The sequence below is a fragment of the Pan paniscus genome, chromosome 20, assembly GCF_029289425.2.
Source record: "Pan paniscus chromosome 20, NHGRI_mPanPan1-v2.0_pri, whole genome shotgun sequence".
In the NCBI taxonomy this organism is placed as follows: Eukaryota; Metazoa; Chordata; class Mammalia; order Primates; family Hominidae; genus Pan; species Pan paniscus.
Window position 1 is genome coordinate 17,570,024 of NC_073269.2, and position 25,966 is coordinate 17,595,989.

The window sequence follows — 25,966 nt, forward strand, 5'->3', positions numbered from 1 at the left end:
CTCAGAATTGGCAACGTTTTCAGCAGGTGCTTCAGATGCGTCTGCATAGGACTGTGACCAAGTCCAAGTCGCCCACCCCTAGCCCTCCCTGTTTGGCCCCAGTCATCCCTCCAGACATTTTCTGAAGGTGTCCGATGAATGGTCGCCATGGAAACTGCAGCTGGGGTCTGGGTGCCCTCCTTCATCCTCCCTGTACGCCTGGGCCAGTGTCCCTTCTTAAAAGGGGCCTTGGGAAAAATTTCAGGACGCACTTTCTGCGACGGTACCTTATGTGAGTCGGTGGGCAGGAGCTGTGTGCCCTCTGGGGTCCCTGGCTGCAATCCTGGCCCCAGGAAGGGGACCTAGAAAACTTTTCCAGTAGGCTGGGCATGGGCTCATGACTGTAATCCTAGCAGTTTGGGAGGCCGAGGCAGGCAGATCACTTGAGGTCAGGAGTTTGAGCCCAGCCTGGCCAACATGGTGAAACCCCGTCTCTACTAAAAATACAAAAATTATCCGTGCATGGTGGCACGTGCCTGTAATCCTAGCTACTCGGGAGGCTAAGGCAGGAGAATCGCTTGAACCCAGGAGGCAGAGGTTGCAGTGAGCCGAGATCGCGCCACTGCACTCCAGCCTGGGCAATAGAGCGGGACTCTGTCTTCAAAAAAAAAAAAGAAAAAGAAAAAAAGAGGCCCGGCGCGGTGGCTCACGCCTATATAATCCCAGCGCTTTGGGAGGCCGAGGTGGGCGGATCACGAGGTCAGGAGATCGAGAACACCCTGGCTAACACGGTGAAACCCCGTCTCTACTGAAAATACAAAAAGCCGCGCCTGTAGTCCCAGCTACTCGGGAGGCTGAGTTTGCAGTGAGCACCACTGCACTCCAGCCTGGGTGACAGACCGAGAATCCATCTCAAAAAAAAAAAAAAACGAAAATGTATCCAATGATGCTGTGAACAACCCGGCACCAGATGGGAAAGCGGCTGAGCCCAGGGCGCCCTACCCCATTCACCTGCGACGGCACCAGTCGGTCTCCAAGGGCAGAGGGACCTTCATACGCCACTCTTCTTCCGCGATTCTCAAAGATTCCCATCCCGCAGTAATGATCTCAGGCTCCCCCCGGATCCCGCAGTAACTATCTCAGGAGAGGCCATTATGCAGCACCGCGTGTGGCCGGCCGAGAAGACCTTGCCATCTCCTTCGGTCTCCTGGAACACTGTCCTGGGCTCTCCGGCCGGATCTTGTCCCACACACGTGACAACCGAGCTCCGGGGATGATATCAGAGTGATCACAAAGTGGCGCCCGACCACCGGTGGGACTGCGCCGGACCTGGACCTTCCCCTACCCGACCAGATGCCACCTGGTCAGGGTCTCACTCCAACTTGTATCTCGGCCCAAAGCAGTCAGAGGGTAGCCTGCTGGGCCCGGGCCACCCTCCACGGATTCCCTGAATGGCCAGGGCTGATTCCCAGCCTCTACAGGCTGGCATAGAAAAATTAGGGAGAGGCTGGGCATGGCAGTTCAAGCAAGTCATCCCAACACTTTGGGAGGCTGAGACGGGAGGATTGCTTGAGCCCAGGATTCTGAGGTTGCAGTGTGTTTTGATCAGGCCAGCACACTCCAACATGGGTGATAGAGGGAGTCCCAGTCTCTCTTCCCAGGTTCATGCCAGTCTCCTGCCTCAGCCTCCCGAGTAGCTGGGACTACAGGCACCCGCCACCATGACCAGCTAATTTGTTGTTGTTGTTGTTGTTGTTGTTTGTATTTTTTTTTTAGGTGGACAGGAAGTAGAATTTATTGGTGAGTATTAAGAGGGGGGCAGCACACTGGAAGCCCTCATGAGTGGAGGGCCCACCACTTGTCCAGAGGGCCACGATTGGGGATGTACTTGACCCCACAGCCATCTGGGATGAGCCGCTTTTCAGCCACCATGTCTTCAAATTCATCAGCATTGAACTTGGTGAAGCCCCACTTCTTTGAGATGTGGATCTTCTGGCGGCCAGGAAACTTGAACTTGGCCCTGCGCAGGGCCTCAATCACATGCTCCTTGTTCTGCAGCTTGGTGCGGATGGACATGATAACTTGGCCAATGTGAACCCTGGCCACAGTGCCCTGGGGCTTTCCAAAGGCACCTCGCATTCCTGTTTGGAGCCTGTCAGCCCCAGCACAGGACGACATCTTGTTGATGCGGATGACGTGGAAGGGGTGGAGCTGCACCCGGATATGGAAGCCATCTTTGCCACAACTTTTTACCATGTACTTATTGGCACAAATTCGGGCAGCCTCCAGGGCTTCAGAGGACAGCTGCTCATATTCATCTGACACCATGTGGCCACAGAGCGGAAACTCATCCACTTTTGCCTTTTTCCGCCCCAGGTCAAAAATGCGAATCTTGGCATCAGGGACACCTCGGCAGAAGCGAGACTTTGGGTACGGCTTGTTCTTACAATACCGGTAACAACGGGCGGGGCGGCGGCCTATGGCGACACCAGGATCTTCAGTGGCACACTGAAGGGAAAGAGAAATTTTTTGTATTTTTAGTGGAGATGGGGTTTCACCATGCTGGCCAGCATGGTCTCAATCAGGAGACTTTTTAAGGTTTTCAGGGGGTTCATCCTGTGGCCAGATTCTATGCAGCAGGACAACTATGCTGGGGTGCCCTTCTCGGGCCTCGCTGGCTCACCTGTAATAATCCCTGTCTTTAGAGGGTGACTTAGACAAATTTTCAAGGAGCACATCCAGGAACCAGGCCCCATGTGTGACCAAAACTAAGCCTGGGTTGCTCTGCCCTATGGTTCCTAGCTGACCTAAGCTGTTTCCTTATCCCCACCCCATCCCCAAGGACTTACAAATATTTCCTGGAGGCACATCCCACAATCAGAGGCCTCTGCAGGATGGCAGCCCACCTGTGGTCCTTCTGCTGGCCTCCTTCTTTGGCTGCGACCAGTCCCTACCACTGGCTGGGACACAGGAAACTTTGCACTCAGAGCCTCCTATGAAGGAGCCCACATGGGGCTGTGGGCAAACTCAGGTCACCCTCTCCAGGCCTCTCTGGTTGGCCAGGTCCAATCTCTCTTCCTGGAGAGGGTCTTATAAAAGTTTTCTGCGGAGGGGTCACATGTTAAAACAGGGACGCATGTGGGACCAGGGCTGAGCCTGAAGAGTACTCCACAGTCCTCCTTACTCAGCCCAGGCCAGTCACTACCATAGGAGAGGGACTTAGAAATATTTTTGGTGGGGGTGATACCTCCAGTAACAGGTCCAATACGGCAGACGGGTGCAGGGAGCCCTTTTCAGGCCTCACAAGCTGGCCCAGCCCTCCGTCAAGAAGGAAACTTGAAAAAGAGCACATCTGGGCTGGGCGCGGTGGCTCACGCCTGTAATCCCAGCACTTTGGAAGGCTGAGACAGGCAGATCAACGGGGTCAGGAGATCAAGACCATTCCGCCTTACACGGTGAAACCCCGTCTCTACTAAAAATACAAAAAATTAGCCGGGCATGGTAGCAGGCGCCTGTAGTCCCAGCTACTCGGGAGGCTGAGGCAGGAGAATGGCGTGAACCTGGGAGGCGGAGCTTGCAGTGAGCCGAGATCGCACCACTGCATTCCAGCCTGGGCGACAGAGCGAGACTCCATCTCAAAAAAAAAAAAAAAGAAAAAGAGCACATCTGGTGACCATGCCCCAAGTGGGACCACAGCAGAGTGTCCCCTGGCACCCCACCCTGGCATCCCTAGGTGGCCCATGCTAACTGGCCCATTGGAGGGGTTCTCAGAGGAAACATTAGAGGGCCAACATGATACCACCCTCCCTGGGCTTCCCTGTCCACCCTGGGCCAGTCCTTGTCATCAGAGGGGGCCTAAGAAACATATGCTGTTGGTGCTTGCAAACTGACCCCAGAACACTTAAAAACTTTTTATTTGTATTTATTTATTTTTTTGAGATGGAGTCTCACTCTGTCACCAGGCTGGAGTGCAGTGACACAGTCTCGCCTCACTGCAACCTCCGCCTCCTGGGTTCAAGTGATTCTCCTGCCTCAGCCTCCTGAGTAGCTGGGACTACAGGTGTGTGCCACCATGCCCAGCTAATTTTTGTATTTTTAGTAGAGAAGGGGTTTCACCATGTTGGCCAGGATGGTCTCAATCTCTTGACCTTGTGATCCACGTGACTCAGCCTCCCAAAGTGCTGGGATTACAGGTGTGAGCCACCGCGCACTGCCTACTTTTTTTTTTTTTTTTTCTAGAGACAGGGTCTCACTCTGTCACCCAGGCTGGAGTACAGTGGAGCCATCATGGTTCACTGCAGCCTCAAACTTTTGGGCTCAAGCAATCCTCCCACCTCAGCCTCCCAAGTAGTAGCTGGGGATTATAAATGCACGCCATCCTATCTGGATAATTTTCTAATTTTTAATTTTTTTTTTCAAGAGATAGGATCCAGACTGGTTGCAGTGGCTCATGCCTGTAATCCCAGCACTTTGGGAGGCCGAGGCAGGTGGATCACTTGAGGTCAGGAGTTTGAGGCCAGCCTGGCCAACATGGTGAAACCCCATCTCTACTAAAAATACAAAAATGAGCCAGGCATGGTGGGGGGCGCCTGTAGTCCCAGCTACTCAGAAGGCTGAGGCAAGAGAATCGCTAGAACCCGGAAGGCGGAGGTTGCAGTGAGCCAAGATTGCGCCACTGCACTCCAGCCTAGGCGACAGAGGGAGACTCTGTCCCTCACACACACACACGCAAAGAGATAGGATCTGGCTCTCTTGCCCAGGCTGGAGTGCAGAGGTGTGATTATCACTTACTGCAGCCTTGACCTCCTGTGCTCAAGCAATTCTCCCAAGTAGTTGGGAATACAGACACTTCACCCAGCTAATTTTTTAAATTTTTTGTACAGACAGGGCCTCATTTTGTGGCCCAGGCTAGTCTAGATCTCCTGGGCTCAAGTGATTCTCTCTCCTCAGCCTCCAGAGTTGTTAGGATTACAGGAGCAAGCCACCACACCCGGCTCTGGGTCATAAATTCTGTCCCCCTCCAACAAGCAAATAACAGACAAAAAAAAACCCACACTCAGTCACAGAGCGACCTGAGTCTTAGTAGTAGCATTTTAATGGCAGCAGCCCCAAGAGGAGAGTCAGAGTCTGGTCTGCCCCCGGAGCAGGAGGCTTGGGCTTGGAGGGCCCATCCCAGCAGACCTAACCATCCACCTCCTTCCATTGAACTGAGGCCAGGAAAGTGCGGATTTCCATGGGTTCCAGCGTGATGTTGGCCGGGTCCAGCTGGTACAGAGTTTGGTGGGGTGTGGGGCCTGGAGAGATGCAGGGGGAAGGAGGAGTGAGGAGGTGCAGACTTCCTCTGACTCACCCGACGATGCTTCCTCCCCTGGGTCTAGACACAGCTGCATATCCCCGAATCTGTCTCCAGGGCCTCAATCCCAGACTCTTAACCTGCTTCCCCGGTCCCGAATACCACCCCCAGGTCCAATGTCCTCATACCCTCAATCTGGCCACTGTCCTCATACCCTCAATCTGACCCCAGGGGTGATGAACACCCTCCCAGAACTAGTCATGGATGGGGATTTTCAAATCTTGTTCTTGGGACTAAACAGCACCCACAAACCTCAAGACCCATTCCTGGTTTGCCGCACCCATTTCAGATCCTTTAAGCCCCTAACCTGGGTCTGGACTCTGCCCCATACCCTCATGACCTTTTTGAGTCCTGGCCAACATCCCATGCCTCACACATTGCCCCCACCTGCCGGCCCCAGGTAAGACTCCACCCCTTCCCTACCCCTGACCAGGGCCCCACCTGTGTTTGTTGTCCACTTGAGCCTGGAGGCTGCCTCGCGGAGCTGGTTGGCCACCAGCGTGGTCTCCTGCAGGCGGGTGATGGTGAAGGTGGAGAACAGGTCCTGCGGGGAAGGGGATGGGCCCAGATGAGTTGGGGCAAAGCCAGGTTTCTCTTCTCTCCCTCTCTCTTGCCTCTCTCCGATCTCCTTCTCAATTCTGCCCTTCTCACCCTCAAGTTCAAGGTAACGGGGGCGCTCAGGTTACGTCCGGAATCCTCTCCTACGGCAAACTGGTGCTCCAAGCGCAGCAGCACCATTTCGGGGCCCCAGATGGCCAGCGTGAGCAGGTGCACCGAGGGCGGCAGGTCCCTGCGCAGCCCTGAGAACTGCGGAAGAGAGGGCGGGGCTGAGTTGGAGAGGGGCGGGGCCTGGATGGAGAAGGGCGGGGCCGAGCCAGGTCAGGAGGCAGGGCTAGGTTGTAGGGGCGGGGTTTCGCCGGAGAGGGGCAAGGCTCAGCCGAGAGGAGCGGCCAGGGCCGTGACAGGGAGGGCTGAGCCAATGGGGAGATGGGTCGGTCCCAAGCTTAGGGTTCGAGTCCCGATGGAGCAGAACTGATGTGACCTGAGACTTTGGGAGTTACGGCGGGGCTGAAGCCGCGGGGCGGGGTGAGGCAGGACAGAGCCTGGGGGCGGTGAGAGGGCGGGGCTAAAGTGAAATGGGCGGGGCCGGAGGTGAGTTGGTGGTTTAGGGGCATGAGCTAGGGCTGTGCCTCTACACAGTCCAGGGGGGTTGGGACTGGGCTGGCACTGGGCGGGGACTGCCCAGGGGATGGGGCTGGCCCGAGGATTTGGGGCTAATTATGGCCAAATGGATCCCCGCTGAGCCTAGGAAACTCCGCACCCAAACCCGGCTCCCTGGTAGACTTCAATCCGGTCCTCTCTGCCTACCCCGCTGCCCCTCACCTGCGTGCGCGGAGGAGCCCCGAGATTGTAGGCGGCGCCGCCACCCGGGGCCAGCACCACCTGAGGGGCCAGGACCTCCTGCTCCGCCAGGAGCCGGTGTCCGGCGGCTGCAGCCTGGGCTGTGTCCAGCAGCACCAGGTGGCGCCCTCGCACCCACGCCCCCGACCCGTTCTCCATTAGTGGCTCCGATACTCCGCGTCCATCGTCCTTCAGCAGCCTTCGGTGCACCTGGGGGGAGAGTGGCCAGGAGGGGGTGAGAGTCGTGGGTTTGTGGGTGTCCTTGGGCCAGAAACTGGGTAAGGGCGTGTGGGAATGTCAAAAGAAATTAAAGGGTGGGAGGAACGGATGAGGATGAAGGTGAGGGTCTGGTAGGGCAACCCCAGCAGAGGCAGAATCCAAGTAGGCATGGGAACCAGGCCGGAAGGAGGTAAGTGCCTAACAGGGGGGCCTGGATATGGCACGCCAGAGCGTGGAGGGAGCCTGGGCAGGAGATGGAGAAAAACGGAGAGGAAAAGCCACACACAGAAATGGAGTCCTTGGCCGGGCGTGGTGGTTCACGCCTGTAATCCCAGCACTTTGGGAGGCCGAGGTGAGTGGATCACCTGAGGTAAGGAGTTCGAGACCAGCCTGGCCAACATGGTGAAACCCCATCTCTAGTAAAAAATACCAAAATTAGCCGGGCGTGATGGTGTGTGCCTGTAAGCCCAGCTACTTGGAAGGCTGAGGCAGGAGAATCGCTTCAACCCAGGAGGCAGAGGTTGCAGTGAGCTGAGATAGCACTATTGCACTCCAGCTTGGACAACAAGAGCAAAACTCCGTCTCAAAGAGAAGAAAAGAAAGAAACGGAGTCCTCAGCTTAGTGGGGCCTGAAAGCAGAGAACTGGGCCAGAAACAGCCTTCAAGGTCCAGCAGGGGGCCAGGTTGGGAGGACCCTGGCTCGGATGGGGCTCTGACCCACTCACCATGAGCTCCAGCGAGCCATCTCTCAGGCTGCTGCCCCCCTGGGAGCGGTCAGTCAGCACAGTTAGCTGCATGTTTCCATCCTGGGGGTTAAAGGGTGAAAGTAGAGGGCAGTCAACCCCAACCCCAGGCAGCTTTGAGATGCTGCAGATAAGGGGTGATTCCCTTTCTATCGAGGTGGGGAGGTGCAGGATGGGGGAGAGCTACCGTGATGTAAATCCGGGTGTTGACTGGATAGTAGTTTCCTGCCACGGGCTCCGTCTGGTTCAGTTTCCAGGTGGGTCGATAATCCCGCCTGGGGTTGGGGGTGAGCTGATCAGGCTTGGGATCTGGCTCCCCAACTCTTTTTTTTTTTTTTTTTTGAGATGGAGTCTCGCTCTGTCACCCAGGCTGGAGTGCAGTGGCGCGATCTCGGCTCACTGCAAGCTCCGCCTCCCGGCTTCACGCCATTCTCCTGCCTCAGCCTCTCGAGTAGCTGGGACTACAGGTGCCCGCCACCACACCCGGCTGATTTTTTTGTATTTTTAGTAGAGACGGGGTTTCACCATGTTAGCCAGGATAGTCTCGATCTCCTGACCTTGTGATCTGCCCGCCTCGGCCTCCCAAAGTGCTGGGATTACAGGCGTGAGCCACTGCACCCTGCCTGGCTCTCCTGCTCTTCACTCTCCCTTCATCCTCTGTCTCCCACACTCATGTAATCAGCAAATTTCCCCCACCACCCCTGGGCCCCAACACACCACAGACCACCCCCTCAGTGCTCTCAGTCACCCCCCACCTCCTCTCCAGGATCTCCCGGCCATTGCTGTCTGTGTAGAAGCGTCCCTTTGTCTCCAGCGGTGTGTCAAAACGGCTGATGACCTCCTTCCCCCAGGTGTCGCTGTACCCAATGGGATGGCAAGGTTGTGAGCCTTGGATAAACCCCTCTGCCCTTGCTTCCACACCCCTCTCCCAGCCTGTGCCACTCACCCCACAGGTATCGGCCCCACCGACCACTCTAGCTCCAGGTGCCGCTGTCCTGGGTACAGGCGAACCACCTGGGAACACCAAGCTGAGAAGTTCTGGTGCACCTCCTGCACCAAGGGTGTCTGCGGGCACACGGGTGAGGTGGATGTCAGTCTGTACCTGAGCAGAGGTGAGTCCTACAAATGTCCCCCAACCCTGGCCATAAACCCCATTAAGGCCTACATCAAGGTCAACCTTCAGTCACCGCCACATAATTCTTTTTTTTTTTTTTTGAGACGGAGTCTCGCTCTTTTGCCCAGGCGGGAGTGCAGTGGCGCGATCTCGGCTCACTGCAAGCTCCGCCTCCCGGGTTCACACCATTCTCCTGCCTCAGCCTCCCGAGTAGCTGGGACTACAGGCACCCGCCACCACACCTGGCTAATTTTTTGTATTTTTAGTAGAGACGGGGTTTCCCCGGGTTAGCAAGGATGGTCTCGATCTCCTGACCTCGTGATCAGCCCGCCTCGGCCTCCCAAAGTGCGGGGATTACAGGCGTGAGCCACCGCGCCTGGCCCACATAATTCTTTTTTATTTTTTTTTTTTGAGACAGAGTTTTGCTCTTGTTGCCCAGGATGGAGTGCAGTGGCACAATCTTGCCTCACTGCAACCTCCGCCTCCTGGGTTCAAGCAATTCTCCTGCCTCAGCCTCCCGAGTAGAGGGATTGCAGGTACCTGCCACCACCCCTGGCTAATTTTTGTATTTTTAGTAGAGGCGGGGTTTCTATCCATGTTGGCCAGACTTGTCTTGAACTCCTGACCTCAGATGATCTGCCTGCCTCTGCCTCGCAAAGTGCTGGGATTACAGGCGTGAGCCACTGCACCCGGCCTCTTTTTTTTTTTTTTTTTTTGAGACAGGGCATCACTATGTAGGCACCTAATCAGCAAATGCTCCCACCTGGTCTTGAACTCCTATGCTCAGCAATCCTCTTGCTTCAGTCTCCCAAAGTGCTGTGATTACAGGCATGAGCCACTGCATCTGGCTTACCACATCACTCTTGAGCGTGGCATAAACGCCTCCTGTTCACCATTGCCCCATAGAATAGGATTCTAGCTTGGCACATGGCTACCTGGGATAAAGACTATATTGTCCAGTCTTCCCTGAGGGTATCAGTAGCTGAGTGACCAGTTTGCCCCATAGAAAGTGATCCAAGTGGTGTCAACAATGTTCCTTGCCCCTGTCCCTCTGCTACTGACTCAAACACAAATGTGGCGGCTGGAGCTTCAGCAGCCATCTTGGACCATGAGGTGGAAACTGAATATTGGGGAAGGCAGAGCAACAAGATAGAAGAGGAGGTCCTGGGTGATTATGGAACCACCCCACTTTCTCTGGACTAACAGCCAGACTTTTTGTTAGAAGAAAATAATCTTCTATCTTATTCTAGTCACAGTTAATTTGGGTAACTCTGTTAGAACAGGCAAAACTATATACAGATATGCAGACATTCATCTCAAAGGGACTCACATGAAATGCGAGGCTCCTGAATGTGGACAAATGTGAGTTTTGTCATCTATGAAAGTCAAACATCAATGAGAGGCCCTGGGAAACCACTGTTCCTAGCCAGATGCACCCATAGGCATTCACCCTGAGACTCACCCAAACCCAATCAATCCAAGGGTGGACTCTCAAATATCCACTCCAGATAGAAGCTCCTCTTACTACAGACTTTGGTGAATTCTTCAAGCAGTGATATTTGGCTCTCCTGATTCATGGGCCAAGTGGGAATGCCCCACCCCCAATTTCCAAAACTAAGTATGTAAACGTCCACAGCAGATGTGAATGGCTTTGTATGATGTGTCCTATGGGGAGACTCTCATACAACCAGCCATGAATATCAATTCTACAGAAGGACCCTCAAATATTCCCCCCGCTGATCTGTGGGTCTTAGCCCACTGATCTGAAGGAAAAGTAAATCCTCCCCTACCCTCACTCTACACATGGCCCACCACCCTCTTGGGCTCCATAACTTCCCCATTCCCAACTGCCCACTCATCATTCCTAGTCCCTGACCTTCACCAGGTGGATCTGAGCCCAGCGGCTCACAGGCAGCGGTTTCTGTTGGTTGGGTCTGAAGATGTAGGCACCTGAGGCCTGGTCACTTTCGTTGTCACCTATACTGGCGTTGTACCTGGAGTTGGGGCAGTTGAGAGTCAGGTAAGGGGCCCTAGCTCCATGCCGAGCACCACCACCCCACCCTCAGGCCTGGTGATCTTCCCTTACCAGAAGAAGGTCTGGCGAACAGGCAGCAGGAGTTGCTGATTCATGTTCATAATCTCCATCAACAGCCCTGTGTCAGGATCAAACGTTGCCCGGATGTGCTGGGCAGAAAAGGGTCCACAGATGGGTTTGTGTGTGTATGTGTGTGTGTTTTCTTTTTTTAATTTTTCTTTTCTTTTTTTTTTTTTGAGACTGAGTCTCACTCTGTAGCCCAGGCTAGAGTACAGTGGTGCAATCTTGGCTGACTGCACCCCCCACCTCCCGGGTTCAAGTGATTCTCGTGCCTCAGCTATCCAAGTAGCTGGGATTACAGGTGCCCACCACCCCGCCTGGCTAATTTTCATATTTTTAGTAGAGACAGGATTTCACCATGTTGGCCAGGCTGGTCTCAAACCCCTGACCTCAAGTGATCTGCTCACCTTGGCCTCCCAAAGTACTAGGATTACAGGCATAAGCCACCGTGCCCAGCCGGATATTTTTTTTTTTTTTTGAGACAGAGACTTGCTGTGTCGCCCAGGCTGGAGTGCAGGGGCGCAATCTCTGCTCACTACAGCCTCTGCCCCCGGGTTCCAGCAATTCTCCTGCCTCAGCCTCCTGGGTAGCTGGGATTACAGGCACATGCCACCATGCCTGGCTAATTTTTGTATTTTTAGTAGAGACGGGGTTTCGCCATGTTGGTCAGGCTGGTCTCCAACTCCTGACCTCAGGTAATCCACCCGCCTTGGCCTCCCAAAGGGCTGGGATTACAGGCGTGAGCCACTGCACCTGGCCTGGGTTTTTTTTTTTTTTTTTTTTTTTGAGACTGAGTCTCGCTCTATTGCCCAGGCTGGAGTGCAGAAAGTGGCGTGATCTCGGCTCACTGCAACCTCCACCTCCCGGGTTCAAGCAATTCTCCTGACTCAGCCTCCTGAATAGCTGGGACTACAGGCACATGCCACCACACCTGGCTAATTTTTGTATTTTTATTAGAGACAGGGTTTCACAATATTGGCCAGGCTGGTCTCGAACTCCTGACCTCATGATTCACCCCCCTCAGCCTCCCAAAGTGCTGGGATTACAGGCATGAGCCAACACGCCTGGCCCCTTTTTTTCTCAATTTAAAATTTTTTTAGGGCCGAGCGCGGTGGCTCACACCTGTAATCCCAGAACTTTGGGAGACCAAGTTGGGTGGATAACCTGAGGTGAGGAGTTTGATACCAGCCTGGCCAACATAGTGAAACTCCATCTCTACTAAATTAAAAAAAAAAAAAAATTTAAATTTGTTTTCTAGAGATGGGGGTCCCACTATGTTGCCTGGGGCTAGTGTCCAACTCCTGGGCTCAAGCAGTCCACCACACCCAGCCATTCAACCTGATTTTCTTTTTTTTTGTTTGCTTTTGAGACAGAGTCTTGCTCTGTCCCCCAGGCTGGAGTGCAGTGGCATGATCTCAGCTCACTGCAACCTCCACCTCCTGGGTTCAAGTGATTCTCCTGCCTCTCCCTCCCAAGTAGCTAGGACTACAAGTGTGTACCACCACGCCCAGTTAATTTTTGTATTTTTGGTACAGACGAGGTTTCACTGTGTTGGCCAGGCTGGTCTCAAACTCCTGACCTCAGGTGACCTGGCAGCCTCAGCCTCCCAAAGTCCTGGGATTACAGGCATGAGCCAACGTGCCCACCCCAGCCTTTTCTTTTTTCTTTTTTTTTTTTTTTTTGAGACGGAGTCTCACTCTGTTGCCCAGGCTGGAATGCAGTGGCGCCATCTCAGGTCACTGCAAGCTCCGCCTTCCAGATTCACGCCATTCTCCTGCCTCAGCCTCCCGAGTAACTGGGACTACAGATGCTCACCACCACGCCTGGCTAAATTTTTTGTATTTTTGTAGAGTCAGGGTTTCACCATGTTAGCCAGGATGGTCTCGATCTCCTGACCTCGTGATCTACCTGCCTCGGCCTCCCAAAGTGCTGGGATTACAGGTGTGAGCCACCGCGCCCGGCACCCCCAACCTTATTTTCAACCTCACCACCTCTTACCAGGGCCTTCCAGGGCCAGTGCAGTCAACCCCTTCCAGGTCCCTGCACTTCCACACTGGCTGCCTACAGTCTGTTCCCCACAACAGCCAGAGCACACCTGTGATACCCTAAGTCCCATCAAAGCCCTCCTCTGCTGCGGACCAGGGCCAACTTGGGCATCTGATGTGTGAACCACAATGCCAGAACTCACAAGACTTTTAGGGGCCTGTGGGAACGTTTTAACTTCTTTTCTTTCATTTTATTTTAATAAAAATATAAAAAAGATATTTTCTTCCTAACATGAACAGTCCTACTGAAGAACTTCTTTTATTTTATTTTATTGAGACAGGGTCTCACTTTGTCACCCAGGCTGGAGTGCAGTGGCATGATCTCGGCTCACTGCAACCTCTGCCACCTGGGCTCAAGCAATCCTCCTTCCTCAGCCCCCAAGTAGCTGGGATTACAGACATGTACCACCACGCCCAGCTAATTTTTTGTAGAGACTGGGTTTCACCATGTTGCCCAAGCTGGTCTCAAACTCCTGAGCTCAGTAGATCCACCCACCTCAGCCTCCCGTGGTGCTAGAATTACAGGTATAATCCACCATGCCTGGCCTATTTTATTATTATTCTTTTCAGACAGGGTTTCACTCTGTTGCCAGGATGGAGTACAGTGGGACAATCATTACTCACTGCAACCTTGAACTCCCCAGCTCAAACAAGCCTCCCATCTGGGCCTCCAATTAGCTGGGACAACTCCTGGGCTCAAGTGATCCTCCCGCTTCAGCCTCCCAAAGAGCTAGGAGTAGACACATGAGCAACAATGACTGGCAAAAGCCAAAGTCTTCCTGTTGGTCCTCAAGGCCCTCAAGGTCTGACCTGTCACCCGTTCACCCTGCTTCAGCCACACTGAGCTCCTTGTGGCTCCTGGAATTCTGCACACTCTCCTGCTCGAAGGCTTTTATGCCTGTTATTCTCTCCCCACCTGGATCTCTCTTCCTTCAAATAGCCACATGGCTCCCTCCCTCAGGTCATATCTTAAATGTCACCTTTATCGGGAACACCTTCCCTGAAACGTCCCTGCCAAAATTGCAAACCACCACCTGCCACCAACTCTGACATGTCTGTCAAGTGTCACCCATGATCACACTGGGTCCTCATAACAGTCCCAGGAAAGGACACTGAGGCTCAGACAAAGGTCACTTGCTCAAGGACACACAATGAGGGGAGTTGTGACAGGAGGTCATAAGCCTAGGGACCTGCTGACCCAGAGTCCACACAGCTCACCATGACACTTCAAATTTGTCACAGGAGCAGGAAAGGGGATTGAAATGGGGTCTCACCTCATTTTCGATGGTTAAAGCAGGGGACCAGGATCTTCTGGGGATGGGCTGTGGTGCGCGGGCCTGGGGCTTCCAGCGAGGCACCTGGGCTACCGAATAGGTGCTGAAGCCCAGGGCGGGCAGTGAGGCTGAGAACAGCAGCTCCGGAGGGTGCGCCTGGCTGTCTGAGCTGGGAAATATCACCACCTCGGATAAAGGAGGAGGGAAACTGAGTCAAGAGTACCCATGGAAAGCTATACATGCATGGAGACAAAAAACTCAAGGAAGGAAAAGAGTCCTGAGATGGGGAAAGGAAATGGAGGTGTGTGTGGTGGGGGGACAGTCAGATTCCAAGGAAATGATTGCAGAGAAGATTCACCAGGTGGAAAAAAAAACCCACCGGGAGGGTGGAGAGACCATGGAGTCGGGGGAGTGAAGGAGGAAGTAGGGGAAGAAACCCTACTTTCTTCCCCTTGGGGTCTCAGCTGAGTCCCACAGAACCTCACCGGACTCACAGAACCGGAAGTAGGGAGGCAGGTTCTCGGGGGAGGAAGAGGTTTGGGGGAGGACGTTTTCTGGAATGAAGGAGCTGTCCATAAACAGCAATACATTTTCCTGGGGAAGCGGGGTATTAAAATGGAGGACCAGCCAGGCACGGTGGCTCATGCCTATAATCCAGCAGGCGGAGTTTGAAGTGAGCCAAGATCGCGCCACTGCACTCCAGCCTGGGTGACAGAGCGAGACTCCGTCTCAAAAAAAAAAAAAAAAAAAAAAAAAAAGGGAGGACCACTCACAGGAGGCGTATGTTCCCAAGGGGAGACTGATATTAAGGGGCAGAGGGAGAAGATACAAGAGGGGGGAAGAGATATGCATGAGTGGGAGGTATTCATGGAAGCAGGCGGTATCCATGGGGGCGATGAGGAAATGCCCATTGGGGGAGGAGTCCCAGCGGGGGAATATTCGTTGTTTGGGCTCACATCGCTGGGCACTGTCCTGCCATTGGGGTCCTTCACAACGAAAACGCCTTCGCTGACCGGCAGCCGTACCATCCAATTCACCTTCCGCCCCAGGGGATTATAAACAATGACCTGGAACTGGGGAGGCGGGGGTCAGAGAGGGCATGGGTCACAGCAGGCCTTCTCCAAACCCACCCACTTTGCACAGAAACACCCCTGGCTGGTCCTAGTGTGGTCACGGCACTTAAGGCCAAGCCCCCTCGAGATGCGTTGTTCTCTCTGCTGACCCAGCTTCGCAGCCCACGTAATTTCACTCATGTATAGTCCTCCAAAAACATTTTCCAACTACCCCCTCTAAAGCCCATCTGCCCTAGATCCACCCCTCCCGTCCCGGCTCACGCGCGCCGCCGTCTGGCTGAGCGGGCAGATGCTGATGTTTAGCTGTCGGCAAAAGGTGAAGTGATCTTTGAAGCCTCTGAGCCGCGCCAGCGCGTTGCTCAGAAGAACCTGCGGAAGAGCGCAAAGGGACCGGTGGGTTCAGGACGCCAGGCCTGACTCCTCCCCTCTCCTCAGGCCCCGCCCCGTTCCGGTCTCTGTCCCGCCTCCCTCAAGAGTCGCCCCAAAACCCCTTCTAGCCCCACCCTGCTGCCCTTGACTATACCCCATAGCTGTCTCCGCCTCCTCTTGCCCACGCCCCGCCTCCTTCCCCCCTCCAAAGCCCCGCCCCGTTCCTGTATCTTTCCCCGCCTCCTACAAGCCCCGCCCCCACGAACCCTTGTAGCTCCGCCACAGGGCTCTCGGCTACGCCTCACACCTGTCTCTGTCCCCTTTCCCAGGCCCTGGCCCCGCCCCTTCCTGTCTGCACCCCCGTGTCTCCCAAGTCTCGCCCCGCGCACCTCGCAAGGCCCCCAGCCTGCCGCAAGCTGGCGCGCGTAGTCGTTGGCCACGTGCTGGCGGGAGGTGCCGCTGACGGCGTCGTGATGCTGGAGCACAGCCATCGCCTCATCTGCTCATAGACAATGAGTCCGGTGAGGTTCTGTGGGACTCAGCTGAGACCCCAAGGGGAAGCAAAAGGTCCGGTGCTGGCGGGCAGGATTCTTAGAGGCTTTAAGAAGGAACTCGAGGACGGCTGGGGGCGGTGGCTCACGCCTGTAATCCCAGCACTTTGGGAGACCGAGGCGGGCGGATCACGAGGTCAGATCGAGACCATCCTGGCTAACATGGTGAAACCCCGTCTCTACTAAAAATAAAAAAAATTAGCCGGGCGTGGTGGTGGCCGCCTGTAGTCCCAGCTACTCGGGAGGCTGAGTCAGGAGAATGGCGTGAATGCGGGAGGTGGAGCTTGCAGTGAGCCGAGATCGCACCACTGCACTCCAGCCTGGGAGACAAATCGAGACTCCGTCTCAAAAAAAAGAAGAAACTCGAGGGGGGCGGCCTAGGGGTGGTTTCCAACTTCAGCCGCAAACCTCTTCCCCTCTTGGGCCCGACACTTACTGAGGGGTGCACTGTCTCCGGAGCCATAGGGTCCCACGTTGGCCGCCAGGCCCACCAGCGCCTCCAGCTGGTTGCACACCTGGAGGCAGAGGGGTATGTTGGGGCGCCCAGCCTGTCGGGCCTCGGGGCTGCATGCCCCCTCTAGCCCGGCTCCTACCCACCTGCAGGAAGTTGTAGCTGAGGCGCTCGTAGCGTTTGAGGGCCGGCCGACTGGAAAAGTAACCGGTCCAGAACTGGTGGGGGCCATCCGCGTAAGGGAAGAAGTCGTCACGTTTCACTGACCTACAGCGGCAGGGGCATTGAGGGCAGGTCATGACCCACGGGGCATGCCAACCCCCCCAAGCTCCCCAGTTTCCCCAAATACCAGGTGAGGTTGGCCTTGTTCAGCTCCCAGAGGTAACAAGCGGGGGTGGAGTAGAGAACATGGACACTGCTTCCTTTTGCCTGCTGCTGGGGGAGGCGACGGAGTGAGCCCTCGGGAGTCCGCACCTTCCTGGGGAAGTGCACACACTTCCACACATGTGTGCACATTCATGCATCCCGTAGGTTCAGTTTCTCTAAATACATATTTGGCGTGCAAGCCAATGGTTGGGTGTGAAAATGAATTTTGGCTGAAGTCAAACATGACCACTAGCCTTTTTTAAAAGGATTTCAGAGATGCAAGAATAAACCTGAAATTTTACTAAACTTTTACAATAATTCCAGCTTTATTATTAAAAACTTTTGTGGAAAAACTAAGTGTGACATTATAGGGCAGGAATAATCGTTTTGCAGGACTGTCAGATTGTTACCAAAAAACACAACTTTTTTTTTTTTTTTTTTTTTGGGGACGGAGTCTTACTTTGTTGCCCAGGCTGTAGTGCAGTGGCTCAATCTCAGCTCACTGCAAGCTCCACCTCTTGGGTTCACGCCATTCTCCAGCCTCAGCCTCATGAGTACCTGGGACTACAGGTGCCCGCCACCACACCCGGCTAATTTTTTGCATTTTTTAGTAGAGACGGAGTTTCACCGTGTTAGCCAGGATGGTCTCGATCTCCTGACCTCATGATCCGCCCGCCTCAGCCTCCCAAAGTGCTGGGATTACAGGCATGAGCCACTGTGTCCGGCCTAGACACAATTTTTATAATGAATGGAGGTGCACTTTCACCTGAGCAAGGTGGAGGAACAAGAAAGTGACCTATGTGAGGAAAAGGATGTTTGTTTTGCACGAGCTGTGTCCCCCAGTGTACACGGTAGGTACTCAATAAACTTTTTTTTTTTTTTTTTTTGAGACTGAGTCTGACTCTGTCGCCCAGGCTGGAGTGCAGTGGCACGATCTCAGCTCGCTGCAAACTCTGCCTCCCAGGTTCCAGCGATTCTCCTGCCTCAGCCTGCCGAGTAGCTGGTCTTACAGATGAGTGCCATCACGCCCACCTAATTTGTAGTATTTTTAGTAGAGACAAGGTTTCACCATGTTGGCCAGGTTGGTCTCCAACTCCTGTCTTCAAGTGATCCGCCCACCTCAGATTACAATCCCAGCACTTTGGGAGGCCAAGGCAGGCAGATCACTTGAGGGCAGGAGTTTGAGACCAGCCTGGCCAACATAGTAAAACCCTGCCTCTACTAAAAATACAAAAATTAGCCAGGGTTGGTGGCACATGCCTGTAGTCCCAGCTACTTGGGAGGCTGAGGCAGGAGAATCACTAGAACCCAGGAGGCAGAGGTTGCCGTGAGCCAAGATCATGCCACTGCACTCCAGCCTGGGTGACAAAGCAAGACTCTGTCTCAATAAATAAATAAATAAATAAAATTTTAAAAAGAAAAAATAAATAAAAATAAATGACATAAAAGAGCTGTTTTGGTGAAATAGCAGTGCTGGGAGCAAGTGGAAGGCGGGAATGGAGATTGCACCGTAGTGAGGACAAGATTGATGGGAAGGGGTGTCTGAGATGGGAGAGGGGGGACAAGTTTCTGTGCTGATGAGAGTGACTGACTGTGCATACAGCCACAGCCACAGGCCACTTAGTGTGAAACACTAACACATCTGTGTTGGGTAAAATGATAACTGCCCAAAAGTGTCCATGTCCTGATCCCCAGAACCTATTACCACATTAGATTACATGGCAAAAGGGGAATTAAGGTTGCAGATGGAATTGAGGTTGTTCATCAGCCAAACTTAAAGTAGGGAAATTAGGCCACACAGTGGCTCACATCTGTAATCCCAGCACCTTGGGAGGCCGAGCGGGGTGGATCACGAGGTCAAGAAATCAAGACCATCCTGGCCAACATGGTGAAACCCTGTCTACTAAAAATACAAAAATTAGCTGGGCGTGGTGGCACGCGACTGTAGTCCCAGCTACTTGGGAGGCTGAGGCAGAAGAATCACTTGAACCCAGGAGGCGGAGGTTGCAGTGAGCCGAGAGCAGGCCACTGCACTCCAGCCTGGGCAACAGAGCGAGACTCCGTCTCTAAGTAAATAAATAAAATGTGGAAGAGAGAGGCAGAAGAGGTGAGAATGACAGAAAGGGATGTGATTACAGAAACAGGGTCAGAAAGATGCTATGTGGCTGGCTTTGAAGATGGAGCCAAGAAGAGATTTTGAATGTGGGTAACTTCTAGATGTTGGAAAAAGCAAGGAAATTATATTCTCTCCTAGAGACTGCAGAAGGAACATAGCCTTGCCAACATCTTGATTATAGCCTGGTGAGACTCAGGCTGGATTTTTTTTTTTTTTTTTTTTTTTTTTTTTTTGAGACAGAGTCTTTCTCTGTGGCCCAGGCTGGAGTGCAGTGGTACAATCTCCACTCACTGCAACCTCTGCCTCCCGGATTCAAGAGATTCCCCTGCCTCAGGCTCCCGAGTAGCTGGGATTACAGGCACGCACCATCACACCCAGCTAATTTCTGTATTTTTAGTAGAGACAGCGTTTCACCATGTTGGTCAGGCTGGTCTCGAATTCCTGACCTCGTGATCCGCCCGGCTCGGCCTCCCAACATGCTGGGATTACAGGCATGAGCCATTGCGCCCGGCCTCATGCTGGACTTCTTACCTACAGAACTGTAAGACAATGTTATTTCTGTTGTTTTGAGCTGCTAAGTGTGTGGTCATTTGTTATAGAATGACCACAATAGAACAATAGAAAACAAAGACAGCACTGAGAGCTATGCACATAACCCAAGGCCCCCGGATGCAAGCGCACATGTGCACAAGGGTACCACAGGGTAGGCGCACTGACCTGCGCATTTACCAGCCGGATGAGCTTGTCAAGGTTCTTGAACCACATGTTGGCATTCTCATATTGGAAGTCCGAGCCCATGGTCATCACAATGTGGTTGGTGCGGTAATACCGGCCCTGCAGGCAAGAGGGGAGTCCTGAGGCCAGAGGATCCTGGGCCATCCCTGTGTATAGCTGTGTTTTGATGTATATGGGGTCAAGGATGTTGGGTGCACAGGCATGGGTGGGGGTATGGCACTTGGGAGCGTGGGGACACAGATAAAAGTAGCCACCGGTTGTTGAGCAGTTCTCTTGGACCCATTACCTAGAAGAGGGCATCCAGTCACCATGCCATGCTATCTCTTGCCCAGCCTATGCTATCTCTTCTAATGAGGAATGCACATAAATCCAGGAGGGGGACATTGTGATGGTGAATAGAATAGCATCTTCCTCCAGGGGGCATGACAACATGATTACAGGGGCTCACACCTGTAATCCCAGCTACTCAGGAGACTGAGGCAGGAGGATCACTTGAGTCTAGGAGTTTAAGACCAACCTGGGCCACATAGCAAGACCCTGTCTCAAGAAAAAAAAAAAAAAATTAATCTAAAACAATTTTTTTTTTTTGAGACAGAGTTTCACTCTGCTGCCTAAGCTAGAGTGAAGTGACGTGATCTCGGCTCACTGCAACCTCCACCTGCCAGGTTCAAGCGACTCTCTTGCCTTAGCCTCCCAAGTAGCTGGGATTACAGGCGTGCACCACCACACCCGGCTAATTTTTGTATTTTTAGTAGAGACAGGGTTTCGTCATTTTGGCTATGCTGGTCTTGAACTCCTGACTTCAGATGATCTGCCCATCTTGGCCTCTCAAAATGCTGGGATTATAGGCGTGAGCCACCGTGCCCAGCCATCAATTTTTAAAGAAAGGAAAAAAAATTTTTTTTAAGGAGAACGTGTTATGCCAGGCATGGTGGCTCACACCTATATCCTAGCACTTTGGGAGGCCAAGGCAGGAGGATCACTTGAGTTCAGGAGTTTGAGACCAGCCTGGGCCACATGGTGAGACCTTATCTCTGTGAAAAAATAATGTTTTTTAATTATAAAAATGTTAAAGGCTGGACGCGGTGGCTCACGCCTGTAATCCCAGCACTTTGAGAGGCCAAGGCTGTGGGTCAAAAGGTTAGGAGTTCGAGACCAGCCTGGCCAATATGGTGAAACCCCCTTTCTACTAAAAAGACATAAAACTTAGCCGAGCATGGTGGTGGGCACCTGTAATCCCAGCTACTCGGGAGGCTGAGGCAGAAGAATCGCTTGGACCCAGTAGGTGGAGGTTGCAGTGAGCCGAGATCGTGCCACTGCACTCCAGCCTGGGCGACAGAGTGAGTCTAAAAAAAATTAAAAAGGAATTCTCAATAAAAATGTTAAAAATAGACTAGGCACAGTGGCCCACACCTGTAATCCCAGCACTTTGGGAGGTTGAGGCGGGCAGATCACCTGAGGTCAAGACCAGCCTGGTCAACATGACGAAACCCTGTCTACTAAAAATACAAAAATTAGCTGGGTGTGGTGGCAGGTGCCTGTAATCCCAGCTTCTTAGGAGGCTGAGGCAGGAGAATCGCTTGAACCCGGGAGGCGGAGGTTGCAGTGAGCTGAGATTATGCCACTGCACTCCAGCCTGGGTGACAGAGCAAGACTCTGTCTCAAAAAAAATAATAATAAATAATAAATAAATAAAAATGTTAAAAATAGAGGCCAGGTGCGGTGGCTCATGCCTGTAATCCCAGCACTTTGGGAGGCCGAGGCAGGCAGATCACTTGAGCTCAGGAGTTTGAGACCAGCCTGGACAACATGGTGAAACACCATCTCTACTAAAAATACAAAAAATTAGCTGGATGTGGTGGTGCGCACCTGGAGTCCCAGCTACTCGGGAGGCTGAGGTGGGAGAATCGCTTGAATGCAGGAGGTGAAGGTTGCAGTGAGCTGAGATCTGCTCTCCAACCTGGGTGACAGAGCAAGACGCCGTGTCAAAAAAAATTAATTAATTAAAAATAAATTAAAAATAAAGAGGCATGGTGGCTCACGCCTGTAATCCCAGCACTTTGGGAGGCCAAGGCAGGTGAATCACTTGAGGTCAGGAGTTCAAGACCAGCCTGGCCAACATGAGGAGACCCCAGTGCAAAAATACAAAAATTAGCTGGATGTGCTTGTTTGAACCCAGGAGGCGGAGGTTGCAGTGAGCCGAGATCGCACCACTGCACTCCAGCCTGGGTGACAGAGTAAGACTGTCTCAAAAAAATTAAAAATAAGGAGAACGTGTTAGGGGATGCCTGTACCATGGAAAGAGCTCATTGTATTGTATATACCGGACTCGAAGGTTCTGGACACCAGGGTTACCTGGGCAGTGGCCACATTTAGGAAGTAATCGACCAGCTCCTTGGCGTTGTACTCGGGGCTGCGGGGGTCCTCCACCACCGGCCGATCGACACACAGCACATCCCAGCACAGATTCCTTGGCGGGTTGTAACCATTGGGAAGCACACCTGCAGGTCGCACCAAGTTCAAGGGGTGGCCCATCACCCAGACCTTCCCTGGTTTCAAAGCCGGCCATGTCCCACCCAGGATGGGCTTCAGAATTTGTGTCCCAATGCAAAAGGAAATGCAGGGCCTTTGTTCCCAGACTATAGGAATTCCAGGACAGTGACAACAGAGCAGATATCAAGCCCAGGGCCCTTCTGAGTGTGTGGCACCATGGCTGGCCCTGCCCTCACCAAGCCCCCTACCAGTGAAGAGGTCCGCGGTCGGGGGCTTCAGGCTGGTGCTGGCCCGCCACACCTGCTCCATCTCCAGCTTCTGCATCCGTACCCACTTATCTTGATAATCAAGGCGCCCAAAGAAGAAGCCGTCGAAGCCCATCTGGGGATGAGGGAGGAAAAGGCAGTGTGAATTAGCGCCCAGCCCTCTCACCACCAAACTCCCCTCTGCTTGGGAGGGGCAGGTCAGAGCACAGGTTAAAAAGCAGTGCTAGGTCGATGTGGTGGCTCTTGCCTATGATCCCAGCCTTCTGGGAGGCCAAAACAGGAGGATCACTTAAACCCAGGAGTTTTTGAGACCAGCCTGCACAACACGGGCAGACTGTCTACAAAAAATTTAAAAATTAGCCAGGCGTAGTGGTGCGCTCTTGTAGTCTCATCTACTAGGGGGGCTGAGACAGGAGAATCGCTCGAATCCGGGAGATTGAGGCTATAGTGAGTTAGGATTGCACCACTGCACTCCAGCCTGGATGACAGCAAGACCCTGTCTCAAAAAACAAAAACAAAAACACGTAGGGCTGAAACAGAGAGGCCTCCAGCTTATTTCCAAGCTTGGGGAAGTTTCAGAACTCACCACCTTGGGCTAGCAGGGAGAGGGCGGGTCCAACATCAGAACCCAGGTTCACCTCCCCAGCACTGTCAAAGCGCAGAGCAGGCCTGACTCCAGGAATGAGGTTCCCCCTTCCACAGCCTGAGGATGGATGGGGTCTGAGCACAGGTAATGAAGCTGTTTTTAAGGCAGCCTAGGCATCCACTTGCCACCCGGTTTAGGGAGGAGCCAGGACCCTAGCTAGTGGGTGGGGCCAGAACACCAAGAGGGGCCTATTAGGGGAGAGGGCGGAGCCAGCCGGAGCTGGGTCAGCCTGGGCTGGGCATAGCCGGCTGAGGCCAGAGCTCAAAAGCCACTGGCCTTACGGCTCACTCAAGGGGCAGGGCTTCAACAGGCCTAGGCCTGGGCCTGGTCCTTGTGAGACTGCAGGGAGAGGGCGGGGTTTGAGTGGGCGAGGGAGGAGCCAGAGTGAGTGAAGAAGTGGGCCCAAGAGAGGTCCCGGGTCGCACCTGCGCAAACAGCGAGGCCTGCTCCCGAGAGTGGCCGAAGGGGTCAATGTGCCAGGCCACACGGGGTCGCCCATCATTGCCAAATGTGTCCTCCAGAAAGCGCAGCCCAAGTGTCATCTGGTCCACGATGGCACCGTAGTGGGTGGCTGCCTCATCGTTCATCACCCAGCCACCATTGGCGAACTCCAGGCGCCCTGTGCCAGGACAGGGAAGGTCAGGGTCAGCGGTCAGAGCCAGGAGTGGGAGTAGGGTGGGTGATACTGGGAATGTGAAAGCCTGCCTGTGTACACATTTCTGGCGGAAGGACAAGAGGGGTCGCTCCCAGGCCATAGTTCCCAGATATGGGAAAGAGGCCCCCTGCATGGCAGGCTTCCCAGAGGATGCACAGCAGGTGGGGCTTTGTGGGATGTATAGGTCTCCAAATGGAGAGTCCAGGCAGGCGGAGCGACACGCATGTTATACAGCTTGCACGTGGCATGACAAAATCTCAGAAACCAGAGATGCAGAAGCAGAAGCTGGGCTGGGCTTCCTCTTTTCACTTCCTTGGGGTAGGCTCACCCTGGCGCACAAGGTCTCGCACGACTTCCTGTGTGGCATTTGTCTGCTGGTGCCACCAACGGGAGAAGAAGGCAATCTCCACGTAAATGAAGCGACGGGTGGGATCTGCCAGCAAGGCAGAGATGACCGAGTCCAGGATGTACTGCACACCGGCGTGCTGGATGTCATTCTTGACTGTGGATAACAGGGATAAGGCTCTCAGGGCACAGCAGAGCCAAGAGGGTTATTCCTAGACAGAGAAGCCCAAACCCTGGATATTAGGGTAGCACTGGCCCCACCCTAATGTCCAGGACCCAGAAGGGATTACACGGACCATGGGGATCCCAGGGACCAGTCCCCATCCTCTACTCACTTCCATAAAAGTACTGGTCCACGGTTTTGAGCCAGCCCACGTCATCATGTGTGTGAGGCAGCAGGTGCACGTTCAGCATGTTCGGCTGCACTGTGGGGCATGTCTGCACAGGGACCCCAAACACACATACCTTGTCAATAACCCCCGAGGTCGGGGGCTGCAGAGTAAGTCTTGATCTAGAGGTGAGTGACTCAGAGAGGCCTGACCTCGCCTATGTGCAGAGGAGGCCAGGCCCTCCCAGGCAGGACACACACATACATAGTTGTGCTCATAGATACAACTCCCACTTTGCACAACCCCACAGGGCAGCTCTCCTTCACACTCCGGGGAAATAATAATAGAAGTAGCTGATGTTTGTTCAGCATTTGCCGACAGCAGACGGCCACCCTGGGAGGTGGGGTGATGTTATCCCCAGTTTCCAGATGAAGGCACTGAGGCTTAGAGAGGATAGGTGACTTGCCCAACGTCACACACTCAGGAAGTGTAAGAGCTAGGCTGGAATTTCAGGCAGACTCCAGAGTCCCAGCTCTCAGCCAGCACCTCCCCCCACACATACACTGCTCACCCCCTGCCACCTCCTGCCCCTCCAATCCCACAGTTAAGTGCAGACAAAGTCTAGGCAAGCATCCCGGAGACACGGAGGCAGGTACAATCAGACACAGTCCTATACTCAGATGCGCACAGCCAGACCTCGCAATGACACAAAGCACGCACTCAGACCACACTGTCATATCATCAGCCATTCACTAGACACCCACAGGACAGACCCACCCACACCTCTAGACTGTATTCTGGGTTTCACTCTGCCTCCTGTACGTTTCAGCTCGGAGGCCCCACTCACCTCGTATCCCCCGGCCCGAGCACCGGGAGCCGCCAGCAACAAAAGGAAAAAGCAGAGAGGCGGGAGCGGTGGCCGCAGGGCGCGGGACATGGTCCAGGGGCCTGCTGAGTCCAGGCAGCCGCGAGCGCAGACCCCCGAAACCCGCGCGTAGGCGCCCATGGCTCAGCAGCTTCCTCCTGGGGTTCCCCGGCCCTGGAAAGGCCGGGCAAACGCCCCGCCCCCAGACCCGGCCGGGCCAATCGGGGTGGGGGGCGGGGCCAGGGCGCGGTCTGGAGGCTCACGGGAGAGAGGCTGTAGCCCTGGGCAATCCCGGGGGTCGTTACAGGAAGGTAGGAAAATGCCACCCTCAGGGCACTGGTTGGGCTAAAGGTGACACTGGCGTCTCACGGGCTATGAAGAGTCTTGGAATGCCTCTTAATGCCGGTAGGAGCAGAAGTGCTTTTCCTAAGGGGGCCGGGTTTTCCTAGCCGGTGTAGTGTGTCCATGGGAATCCAGGGTGTC

The 25,966-nt window shown here is 53.9% G+C and overlaps 2 protein-coding genes across 3 annotated transcripts; both read right to left on the reverse strand.

Annotated features, from left to right (window-relative positions):
* Positions 1-1,750: 1,750 nt before the first annotated feature.
* LOC100969858 (large ribosomal subunit protein uL16-like) lies at positions 1,751-3,146 on the reverse strand. The gene has a single exon (XM_063599924.1). The coding sequence runs from the start codon at positions 2,305-2,307 to the stop codon at positions 1,816-1,818; it is 492 nt and encodes a 163-aa protein (XP_063455994.1). The 5' UTR covers positions 2,308-3,146; the 3' UTR covers positions 1,751-1,815.
* Positions 3,147-5,052: 1,906 nt separating this feature from the next.
* On the reverse strand, positions 5,053-25,699 carry MAN2B1 (mannosidase alpha class 2B member 1). 2 transcript variants are annotated; one of them, XM_008967657.5, is made up of 24 exons: positions 25,466-25,699; positions 24,625-24,727; positions 24,273-24,446; positions 23,715-23,908; positions 22,626-22,758; positions 22,240-22,385; positions 19,867-19,983; positions 17,017-17,099; positions 16,814-16,934; positions 16,653-16,731; positions 16,055-16,164; positions 15,558-15,665; positions 15,180-15,296; positions 14,224-14,409; positions 10,896-10,993; positions 10,686-10,803; positions 8,642-8,760; positions 8,451-8,552; positions 7,883-7,970; positions 7,678-7,758; positions 6,716-6,943; positions 5,984-6,139; positions 5,774-5,876; positions 5,053-5,273 (listed from the first exon to the last, which is right to left on the reverse strand). In XM_008967657.5, the coding sequence occupies exons 1-24, from the start codon at positions 25,622-25,624 to the stop codon at positions 5,161-5,163; spliced, it is 3,036 nt and encodes a 1,011-aa protein (XP_008965905.3). In that variant the 5' UTR covers positions 25,625-25,699; the 3' UTR covers positions 5,053-5,160. The 2 variants fall into 2 exon arrangements, with proteins under 2 accessions (XP_008965905.3, XP_008965904.3); XM_008967656.4 differs by having other exon boundaries at positions 17,017-17,102.
* Positions 25,700-25,966: the final 267 nt, after the last annotated feature.

Coding starts and splice junctions, on each gene's coding strand:
- MAN2B1 (XM_008967656.4), bottom strand. CDS start 25,624: ATGGGCGCCTACGCGCGGGTTTCGGGGGTCTGCGCTCGCGGCTGCCTG. Junction 8,553..8,641: donor GTGGGGCCGATACCTGTGGG/GTGAGTGGCACA, acceptor CATTGGGTACAG/CGACACCTGGGGGAAGGAGG. Junction 5,877..5,983: donor CCGTTACCTTGAACTTGAGG/GTGAGAAGGGCA, acceptor CCTTCCCCGCAG/GACCTGTTCTCCACCTTCAC.
- LOC100969858 (XM_063599924.1), bottom strand. CDS start 2,307: ATGGTGTCAGATGAATATGAGCAGCTGTCCTCTGAAGCCCTGGAGGCT.